Here is an 11,262-nt window from a genome sequence, read left to right on the forward strand (position 1 = left end):
AGGTCACCCAAAATATCTCTGTATCGATGTCCCATGGCTTGCATTTGAGATTTCCCGAGACTTGTCAAGTCCCCGGGTGCCTGACACGAGACTTCGAACCGCTAGCCTCAAAAGTCTCAGCGAGTACCAGAACGCCTCCCCAGGGATATGCTCCCGGGGGATAGGAACTCAGATTTGTAGGAGTCCGAGCACCATGCCGAGATAACACCTACAAGACAACCACCTCTCCGCTGGCTATGTAGCAACCCAGTATGGATGTTTTTTTCGAGGTCCTGGAGAATCACGAGCCCCTCCACAGAGATCCGCGAAACTCACGATAGTCGCCAAGCGCTTCATTTTGACATCCCCAGCTGAAACGAAGCCTCGTGAAGTTAGTAATGTTACTGCTAATAGCAGCAGGTGGGCTACTTGAACATGCTTGCAAAAGCTCACCATTGACAAAAGAGACATTCCACTGCCGGACAGCTTGGACGTTCCGATGTGTAACTGACTCAACACTCGTCAGACACCCGAGCGGCGGAGAGGTCGACGAACACCCGACAATGGAACCCACTGAATGGGTCCTTGAGTTCGTGGCCACATTTTCTATATTCTGCGCCCCATCCACAGACAAAAGTATCCACTTACTGGCCAGTTATCCCGCATGGCGCGATATTCGCCACGTAACTAGCTAATTCTCACGCACGCCGAGGTAGTTGCCACGCTACTTGTTAGTTAGCACGCACGCCCATTGGCTTACTCTGAGTATCCCACAACCTAGTGCACCGGATGGGCCATGTTCTGACCATGTCAGGGTCAAGCTCAGCTCTCTATCAAAATGGTTGATGCCTAGCAGATGCGGTACAGATGTCAAGAGAAACAAACTTTTGGAAAAGTTCCCCTGAGGAAACCTGTCAGACTCCGGATGCTCAGTGCAAAAGCAAGAAAGCCACTCCAGACACTCTCATTAACTCCAACACAAAATCTTGTACGCACAAAAACACTTTCATCCGAGTATATCAGGTGAAGAGAGGCATTATCGCAGGCGAAGTCACCTACCATCGCCTGGGAGAATACGTGTGTAGACGCTCCTCCCCAGTCATAGCTAGAACGTGACATAGGGAGCCAAGGAGCAAATAGTGATGGGAGGATCTGCCCGCTTCTGTTGGCCAGTTTGTTAGCTGTACTATGTGGAGTGTTCGCTATATGTAACTCGACTCCGTTCGGCGACGATTAGTTCCCTCTTTCATCCGACTGTACAGCCCTGCCCGTGCGAAGGCTTCGCAGCGAAGCAGACAAATAAGCAGCACATGGCAGGCGCGAGAGTCCTAGGTGTAGCTCACGGATACATGCGTGATTCACGCAGGGTGATACGATCAATGACACGTAGAGGCTTCCGTGGATTCTTTGGATGGATTATTATTGGCACTCCTGTCAAAGTGTTATTCTATACCCGTATCTACCTTTGGGATTGTGTTGCCGAAGTCACTAAAATCGACGACTTCGAGTAAATTCCTTCAGAAAATGAGAAAGGCTACGCGCCGACTCAGCTACTAGGCACGGATACGCTGTCTCCCTTGCAATGGTTCCACCGCACGGCCCACACACAGGGGTCAAAAACGTGCGAGTATAGATGGTTGGAGAGGCGAATCGAGCTTCTCTCAAACAGTATATGATGTGTACTTCAAATACTTCGAATGATTATAATGCACTCTGTTGTATCAACACTATCGGCTCGGATGAACATTTGTCACTGATATAGGCACTGGGTCTTCGTGACGAAGGGGCGGAACTTGCAAGCTTCACAGCAATTGACTGGGAAGGGGAATTCAGCGGTGTTGGGATAGGAATGCTCAAGAATCTCGAGTCATGATTGGTTTTCGAACGAGTTCGCCATTGGCGGTCGCATTTTCGATGTGCTATCATGGTTCTCTAGTAGCTTACGTTCTAAAATCGGGTACCAAGCTGTACACTGCAATCTGTGTGCGGAAGCGAGTTCTCCGATTTTCGCGTAGACCATGGCATATAGAGAAGTCGTTTGATTCATCTGGTGCCCCTATTGACTTGGTACTTCAGCCGGTATAACTCTGCACCCACACGCGCACAACGCGTAAGTGGCCATCAGTACCCAGGCATGCTGATCATCAGTAGCTGATTGCACGGATACAGCATTCCCCAGTATTCGCATGCGGTTGGCCTGGCCAACTTGGCCAGAAATAGCAGTGCGTAAGTCAGAAACATGACTGGGAAATGCTGTAGTAGTTACGAACTTCGAGACTACTATTTGGGTCATCAGTTTCGAATCAGTGCGTGATATTAAGCGTGTCGCTCAAAGTAATGGAAACTGATCATGGCGTCCAAATAAGATACCCGCCCTACCTCTCGTCGAAGGCTTGAAGAGAGCACTTCCACCTTGTTGGGAAGGAGGTCACCCAAAATATCTCTGTATCGATGTCCCATGGCTCGCATTTGAGATTTCCCGAGACTTGTCAAGTCCCCGGGTGCCTGACACGAGACTTCGACCCTGGCCTCAAAAGCCTCGGCAAGTACCAGAACGCCACCCCAGGGATATGCTCCCGGGGGATAGGAACTCAGATTTGTAGGAGTCCGAGCACCATGCCGAGATAACACCTACAAGACAACCACCTCTCCGCTGGCTAAGCAACCGTCCAGTTCGACACTCACGATGCTCTATAGACTCTCAAGCGTCTTCAGTAATACCCCCGTGGCTCACAAAGATAGCCAGGCACTTTATGTTGATGTCTACCCTAGAGCATCCCATATTCTCCTGCAGATGAGCTCCTACTCTCCCGACACCTCTAAGTCTCAAATGTATGAATGTGAACCTGTGAGGCCAATATCGCTGCTGGATAGCACGAGTGATAACGCAAATCAAATTTCTGGTCATGAACATACTTCTAATTCAGCAGAAACAATAATTGTGAGGAAATTCTGCAAGGCCATTTCTTTCTTAGCTACCGCCGCATCCCTGTCACCCGGGATCATCTTTAAGGCAACTTCTGTGACCTGGGCCACTCTGAGCCAATCGACCTGCCCCCTTGGGGCCTCCCTCAACTGCCCCATCGCCACGTTAGACACATATCCAGAGACTAGCCAAGCCTTCTCAATTATTCTCAGCAAGAATGAGAAACATCTCCTTCTCGTGCTGCACGTCACCTTAGCGCTGTTCCTCAGGACCATGCCGGCTAATATGGCGACCTTACCTAGCGTTCGATCCTTAGGGTTTCGCAGCTCCTCGCAGGGCTTCAAGGCCTGGTCCAGCAGGATATCAGGAGGGTTAGGACACTTGGCGAGCTCGTCGATGGCATGCATGCGCAATGGCTGATACCGTCCATCTTGGAGGCATTCAGACACCAAGCGAGCCGCCAGCCGTTTGAGAGCAGCAGGCGCCCCCTCGATGTCAATTACACGGACACTCACAGGCAATACCGCTCCCCGCTGAGCACAAATCTCCGGTATTGTAGCATGACGGAGAGCCGCCGCCTGTTCAGCTTGTGCGACTAGCAAGGCGTCAATTCCCGACAAGGTATCAACAGACAAATGCTTAGCGATGGTTTCGAAGAGCACCGGAGCAGCGGCTTCTCGCAAGCTAGCGTATTCGACCAAGGCAGGCACCAGACAGGAGACTCTGCGATTTGTCCGAGTAGCAGCACTGAAGGCCCGAGCCCTCACGGCCTTGTCGGTGCTCCTGAGTGAGTCCCTCAAGTAGCGGGCTGCCAGCCCTTCCAAACCATCTCCCAGCAGTAGACAGGCATGTGCAGCGTCCACCAACCCTATGGACTCATCCTCGGGTTCCTCATTCATTTCTATGATTCGCTTGAAGATCTCATCGTGGCCCTTGTCGGTGTCAGTAGGACAGCATACAGCAACATTAGCGCTCGCCCGAGCAGCGGCTAGTTGGTCTTCACTGGACTTGAACTTACAAGTGAGAAGCCTCAATGCGAAACTCTGAATTTCTTCAGCTGGAGCAGCGCCCAGTGTGTGTCTCTGATAGCAGTAGATGTTAAGACATCCATCCATGACCATACTCACTTTCCAATATCAATTCCTTTCCCGATGGGAACACGAGAGGCAGTAAACCAGCGAGCTCCGAACCAGCCGATATCGCAGTACGACGGTCAAGCAGCTCTCTGCTATCCAGCAACCTGGGCCATTCGTCGGGGCAGATAAGGCATCGGTCTCCTACCTCCCTGCAGCAGCTAATAACCTCAGCGTGTCCCTACTGTATTGAGGAGTAGTGAGAGCTCGTCGACCTCCCTTGTTGGGCTTCTCTAGCGCACGCCGGAGAGTGGCAGCACATGCATGGACAGCAGCCCGACGGACATACGGTGACTTGCCGCTTGTGCCTAGGAGTGGCATCAGCAGTGAATCGATACGCATATCATACACAGTGTGAGCATGCCAGGACAGTCGAGTGTATCCAAGAGCCACGCCGAGGATACATGGCCAGTATCAGCATGTCGTACGATTGCAGAGTAGCACCTGAGCAACGGCCTCCCCCAGCTGACGGCCTCCCTGCAGTAGCTAACCGTAATGCCTCAGCTTGTAGTCGACTCGATCGATCATCCCAGTCAATTCCGTCCTCTTTGTTCGACCCGTCAGTATTGAAAGTTGAGCTCTCACCAGTGTCGCGGTGATTGCTGCATCCCCACCAGCGCAAGACAGCTAGCCACTCACCCTCCCGCTGTGACCAGACGACGGTGCCGAGATCGACCTTCTTCAGTAAGATACGGTAAACTCTCTGTAGTGCTCGATAGACCTTATTCTTATTCACCAAGACACTGTCGTCATTTGTTTGTAGTCGACAGCGATAATACTCTCCCTCTATCGAGTCGAGGAGGTCTACCAACGATGGATTGCCGTTCATTTCGAGTCGCAACACCTGCATAGAGACGCTTAACCATGACCTTTTCCCCTAGTATCCCCACTACAAGTACTCTTTAGAGGTGTATGACCAGCCCAAGGTTTAACTACCCTAGCCTGGACCCATTAGAACAATACAACTCTGAGCGATTCTCATTGAAACGAACTAGGCACTGTAAACAATTGCGAGTGCACTGTACGGCACTCAGTCGTTTCTTAATACTTGACGCTCGTATCTGGCCGGCGAAGCCACTATGGAGAACCCCATCACTCGGGGAACCTATCAGGAATGAACTGAGGCTTTCCTCGCTTATCTTATTATCATCCACGCTGGATCGATAGTACAAGTTGGAGGTAGTCTCTAGACAAAACTCGCGATGCGATGATATCAACTCGATATGGTTCGGTGTTACGACAGAGCTCTCTCTACCATGGTTTATACAAGCCCCTCGATCGGTTAGTTGCGCGAGGCAGGCTGATCAACCTTGTGCCCGATCGCGTTGAGGCAAGTGGGAACATCCGTCATTGGAATGATGCTCGACTGAATGGAAGCGGAGACCTTTCTCTTCGTGTTTCGAATCTCCCACAAGCAATCGACTATAGATTTGCACACAAATTGGCCAGTCCGGAGCTGAAATACCTCCAGCATGCCGCCTGCTACCACGTAGCCAATATCGCCAGTCTCATACCGGCGAATGAAGTACTTTAAATCTGGGAGTGGATCCAATCACGCACATTCTGCGGTCTTTTTATATACTAAATGATACGTATGAGGCACAAATGTGGATCATATAACCAATTCTAGTTTTTTGGCAAGCTCCTGAGAACGCACTTCGTTCAACGCAGTTGAAAAACGGTACTGCCTACGATAACACTATGTAAGTGTAATAATACTAGATTCCCTTGCCATTCCCATTGGCAATCTTGCTGCGGTCATATCCTGACCATTGAGACAGCCTATCGCGAGAGCGAATCCTTCTACATAGATCCCCACAGCCACGCTGGTGGGAACGCGAAGGACTAGAAGTTTATGGCGTTGACCTAAGACGGCTCATAAGGATAGCGAGCAAATTACTAGCGATCCGCAGTGTATCGAGTACAGCGGCTTATAGGAATCTTCGAGTTGCGCTAAGAGAACTGGGAATTTCGTGGCGCGTGACGATTTCCAAAGCGCAGTTTATTTTCTGAACTTCAGGATCCAACCTCGTCTTTTTCGCGATGCCCTCATCATCAACACCACTGTCCAAGTCAGCTGAGATAGCAATATTAGCAGCTGCTGGTGTAATATAGCGGGTTATGGTCGTTCACTAAAGGGTCGTCCTATCTGTTCTAGAGGCTACCCCGGTTCCTCTCGTGGTTACAATCTGTGGGCGTCTAGGGGTCGCGTAGAAGATGATGGGAAATGACCTGAGACAAACTTCGTTATCAATAATACCGATTTCGCTAGGGGAAGGAGGTCTGGTGTGTATTCAGTCATGTTCTGGCATATCTGCCCCAAACGAAATCGGCTTCATTAGTAGCGCGAACGATCCACACACACGAATTACCTCGGTCGTGTGGACTAAAGTCATCACCTTGTGTCAAGAGCGGGTGGGATCGGTTGTATCTAGCCATATCTTGGGGTGGCATAGGTACCCCACCGCAAAACTCCATCTCGCTGAGACCTTGAAATCTCGAACTGGTTTTCTGACTTTATTATCGCAGCAAGGTAAATCTTGGGGTGGCATAGGTGCCCCACCACAAAATTCCATCTCACTAAGACCTTAAAATCTCGAACTGCTTTTCTGACTTCATTATCTCTTCGTAAGATCTCAGTAAGGTAAATCTTGGGGTGGCATAGCTGCCCCACCGCGAAATTCCATCTCACTAACACCTTGAAATCTCAATCCGCTTTTCTGACCTTATTATCTCTCCGTGTAAGGGCAGCAAGGTGAATCTTGGGGTGGCATAGCTGCCCCACCGCAAAATTCCATCTCACTAACACCTTGAAATCTCGAACTGCTTTTCTGACTTTATTATCTCTTCGTATAATCACAGCCAGGAAAGGTTGGGTCTTCACCGTCATCATCAACTCACATCAGCCCCATAAACTCCCCAGTCTTCAGTCCCCATTTCCTGGTCAAATTATTTTTCTACCGGCAAATTCAATTTTTCCCCACTTGGTTAACGTTTCACTTTTTTCGTTAATGTTTCACCCATGGCTTTAGTTAGGCTCGAGAAAATTAATATTATCCCGGTTTATTTGAAAGTTTAGGAGTTTGATTTAACCAAGTTTAATTTGACCTGGAAATGTTTTGTAGTACTCCCCAGTGTGACCTTCGTGTCTTAGTGGGGGTACATTCTCTGTCTAGAGGAGGTGCATTGTGTTTGATTCACGGCTCAGGTTCTCTGTGCGGCGGTGCCAGCATCGGACATACTATGTGGCACTGAGATGATGGCTTCGATCGTTTTGGCTGCACTAGCATGTAGGATCAGGAGGGAATCTCAGCTCGCGTCGGGCTGGAGAGTATGGTTACCAGTAGGTGTTGTAACCAATAAGACCCTACCCCCTGCTCTAGCCTCCCTTCGAAGGGCTGGCATATGTGGAAAGGATCTCAATAAGAAAGGAAATCCTGAGGTGAGAAAAGTGACCATCACCTCATCTTTTATGCCTCGCCTCCGTTACCGGTTTCCGATTAAATCGTTATCTAGATTCCAGAGGCCGCGGGCGTTTGCGTGGGAGCAGTCTATTGCCTAGCACTATCGCTTTTCCTGCCCTTCCATATGATGTGTTCTACCTCACGGGGGATACCCATGGACGAGGCGGAGTTGATGAGCCAGAGGAAAGCTAGTAGTATGGGCCCGTCGTCTTTGGGGCGCATACATCGTATAGGGAAGATCAGCCAGGGAGCGGCCTATGTCTCGAATTGCCCCCGCAATCCTAACTGGCCGTGAGCAATTGAAGCCTTTATCACTTGATATTGTTAGTAACATACCAGCGTTGGTAATCTATCAGTTCGTCAAAATGTCCCTAAAAGACTTTTAAGTAGTGTCTAAACTTCGCGTTATTCGATATCAGTGCGAGGTGGACCACTAAAGTGAATTTGCTGTTTTCAGGCCTCTTCATGGGCTCTCTCTTATCCATCAACGCCATGTGTTTCCTTGGCTTCGCAGATAACGTTCTAGATCTGCCATGGCGCGTCAAGCTCATCATACCCACAGGTAGTCATCGCATATCACCTGTCAGCTGAATGGTCTCCTTCTCAGTGGCGACTCTACCACTGTTGCTAGTATATTATTCCTCAATTGGAAACACCTGGGTTCTGCTGCCGGATTTTATGCATCCGTATCTACCGTAAGGAATGTACTGTTTGTCGTTGCCATTGAGTAGTATGGACCTCTCAGGGATGGCCATGGAGCTATCGACATTGGTGTGCTCTACTACGTTTTCCTGTCGTTGTTGTCGGTTTTCTGCACGAATGCCATTAACATACTAGCGGGTAGTATTGTGGGCGGCTTCATGTTGTTCACGCGCGTAGCTTGAGTAGCTGCCGGCTGTGAAATGTTGATGAACCGTATGGCTCACCATTGTCGTTGAGGTCACTGGGCTACTCTTACTATCCTCATTACTACTACCTCTAGTACTACTGCAGTGAGATTGACCTCTTATGATAGGTATAAACGGCCTGGAGATAGGTCAGTCCATGGTATTAGCAGTATCCCTCATCCTCAATGACCTCCTGCAGCTGTACAGGCATGCTCAGCAGGCAGCCACCTGGCCTCCCTACGAGAGCCATCTGATGAGCCTTTACTTACTTCTACCATTTGTCGGAGGTATAGCAACGACTATCTCACTTTGTTACTTGTCATCTCAGCCTCCTTCCCTTTGATGGTTGCTAATATGTATCCAGCAGTAGCGTTTGTGGGGGACACCTACTGCTATCTCGCAGGCATGACTCTGGCGGCTAGTGGTATACTAGGGCAGTGCTCCAAGACGGTGAGTTGAGCGAATCTTGAGTTGAACGAATCTTCTTGTTTCCTCAGACTCTACTGTTTTTCGGTCCCCAGATATTCAATTTTCTGTAATGGGAGACGTATGACAACACAACCGGCCGATGACGTGTTTAAACGGTAGGTACTCTGCGCCACAGCTTTTCAAGCTGATACCATGCCCTCGCCACCGCTTGCCGCAGTACGAACCGAAAGCTGACCAGCTTAGCGTTAGTTACACTCCTTGGTTTAATCCTGTTGAGGAATTGAGGCCTCTAGGTGACGATATGTTTCTTTGTGAAGTATAATAGGTTCATTTCGTTATGGTTGCAGGTCAGTTCGCGTTGATGGTAATTCAGTCCTTCCACCTGGCTAGGGTTGAATGCGACGAACAGGGTCGAGTCAGAGTGCAAAACTTGACGTTGATAAACCTAGTGCTTTGGTTAAAGAGAGATACTAATGAGAAAAAACTGAATAAAATACTGCTTGGGGTGAGCTCATGATTCGAAGTGTGTGCTGGCTGGGACAGCTGTGGTTCTTCCATTGTTATAGATACAGTGCCTATGGAGCCTCTGCGCGTTCTTCATTCGCTATCGTCTGGCAGGTTTCGTGTACAATGTTGTCGATTGAGTTCACTTGCGTATATTGTTGCTGTTTAGCCGCTTTTTCTCACGGTTGGTGGACTTTGTGTTGGAGAGTGTGTTATAGAGGTTGGTGATGGTGACGCCCAGGCAAGAACGGATACGAGGAGGTGTGTCGCTGAGTGTTGATGCAGGAAACCGCTAGCGAAGGTTCCCCAAGACAGATGGAATACGGTTGAGGTGTATCGTCGATGCAGTGTCACTTACATTGAATATAATATATAAACACATTGATGTTCATAAATTTATATTATAATGATTTTCCTCAACGTTAACCTTATGAATATGCAAGACAACATTACAGTATATTATATTCATTTCCCCTATAACCATATCCCAAATACTATTTTGGGCTTTAACCCTAGTGATACGAAAAACACTAGTGAATAACGTATCTCACGACTACTGCAGGCCGCGAATATCGCGTTTTTCACCGAGTTTTACACCACTTCACGTAAGACTGGTGGAACTCCAATATATCTATGTTATATTAGTGTGTCAACGTGATAGAAATATACCATGATCAATGGTAGCGAATCTATTTTCTCTCGTATTAACCATTTATGAGATGCCGCAGTTTCTTATATGTAATTTCACACAGGAGTTTTATTTCTGTATTTCTGATTATTATGCAGCATTCAAGTCGGTTAGATATGTTACTAGCAGCAGCTGTAGGTAAGCACTGTGATCTGCATAGTACCTGAATCTCTACGTCTGCATACCTCAGGTGGCGACTCTATCAATTGGGAAGCTAATGTAGCAATATGCGATATGCTATCGGTAAGTCGAAGGCCCCTCATTCTGTGAGAGGCTTTCCTTGGCTAGTCCTGTCCAGCACTGATCCCTGAAGTCCTGCTGGAGATTCGCAACAACTTCGAGATGGGCGATTCCCCCAATGTACGTAACAGGTTTACTTGCAGTGTTGGAGAAATATATGTTCGCTTTCCTCAGCTCAGCTCGGGAGCTTTCTCACTACGTATAGGAGTTTATATATGACCCCGCTTAGGAATGTAGAAAAATTAACGATAATTTCCCAAAATTTCCTCTCAGAATTTCCGTATTGTCGCCGACATCTGTGGTTGACCATATGTGTATTTCTTCGCACTGTTCACCTGTGTGGTTTTGTTTACTATTTCAGATTCAACTTTGTTTAACACTCCTAGAGATGCTCGTCAAGAATTGTGGATATATTGTTTGCACCTATATGTCCGATGTAAGCCGCGAGCCCTCATACCCTCACAACTACATCTTTCTGAATCTACTCCAACAATTGTCACCTCAAGTTGATATTTCGGTGATCGACATTTTTCCGCTGAGAACTGTTTTTTAGTGATGACATGGAAAGCACATTCTGTCAGGGTTTCATGAAGGATATGTACAGACTGGCTTCAGTGCCGTGGTGGTATCAACCCCAGTTGAAGGTTCGAGTACCGAGTGGCACTGAGCGGAAGCTGATAAAGTGAGAGACGAGCGGTATAGGACAATTATTATATTTTGTATTGGAATATATGATCGTTTTCCTCAGCTAAGTTCAGAAGTTTCCTCGCAGTATGAAAATTCCCCCAAGATTTCGGGTAGGAGTGTACAGAAACCAACAAGTCAATTCTCCAAATTTTCTCTAGATTTTCATATTGTGCACATTTCCCCGTCCCTCTCCAACATCGTATTATTCCTCAGGGCGAAAGTCCTCTCATTAATACAGGAGTGGTGTGATGCATTTATACTGCGGGAAGGGCAGCTGGAGAGCCTCTTTAAAGCGTATAAGGAATTACGTCGTCGCAAAGGTCAG

The 11,262-nt window shown here is 48.2% G+C and overlaps 3 protein-coding genes across 3 annotated transcripts; 2 read left to right on the forward strand and 1 right to left on the reverse strand.

Annotated features, from left to right (window-relative positions):
- Window positions 1-2,883: 2,883 nt before the first annotated feature.
- Pmar_PMAR020174 (hypothetical protein) lies at window positions 2,884-4,026 on the reverse strand (the record flags this gene model as incomplete). The annotated part of the gene is made up of 1 exon (XM_002768503.1): window positions 2,884-4,026. The coding sequence occupies one exon, from the start codon at window positions 4,024-4,026 to the stop codon at window positions 2,884-2,886; it is 1,143 nt and encodes a 380-aa protein (XP_002768549.1).
- A 2,072-nt stretch (window positions 4,027-6,098) lies between these two features.
- On the forward strand, window positions 6,099-9,478 carry Pmar_PMAR020175 (UDP-N-acetylglucosamine--dolichyl-phosphate N-acetylglucosaminephosphotransferase, putative). The gene is made up of 13 exons (XM_002768504.1): window positions 6,099-6,144; window positions 7,247-7,328; window positions 7,386-7,480; window positions 7,555-7,693; window positions 7,960-8,064; window positions 8,110-8,197; window positions 8,248-8,342; window positions 8,518-8,676; window positions 8,718-8,839; window positions 8,887-8,924; window positions 8,978-9,111; window positions 9,166-9,323; window positions 9,385-9,478. The coding sequence occupies exons 2-13, from the start codon at window positions 7,295-7,297 to the stop codon at window positions 9,460-9,462; spliced, it is 1,245 nt and encodes a 414-aa protein (XP_002768550.1). The 5' UTR covers window positions 6,099-6,144; window positions 7,247-7,294; the 3' UTR covers window positions 9,463-9,478.
- Window positions 9,479-10,126: 648 nt separating this feature from the next.
- Pmar_PMAR020176 (hypothetical protein) lies at window positions 10,127-10,686 on the forward strand (the record flags this gene model as incomplete). Its single annotated transcript, XM_002768505.1, has 4 exons — window positions 10,127-10,148; window positions 10,201-10,253; window positions 10,299-10,370; window positions 10,612-10,686. Coding segments are annotated over 4 exons (222 nt in total), but the record flags the coding sequence as incomplete, so codon positions are not given.
- Between the last annotated feature and the right edge of the window lie 576 nt (window positions 10,687-11,262).

The sequence above is a fragment of the Perkinsus marinus genome, assembly GCF_000006405.1.
Source record: "Perkinsus marinus ATCC 50983 genomic scaffold scf_1104296968036, whole genome shotgun sequence".
Classification (NCBI taxonomy): Eukaryota; Perkinsozoa; order Perkinsida; family Perkinsidae; genus Perkinsus; species Perkinsus marinus.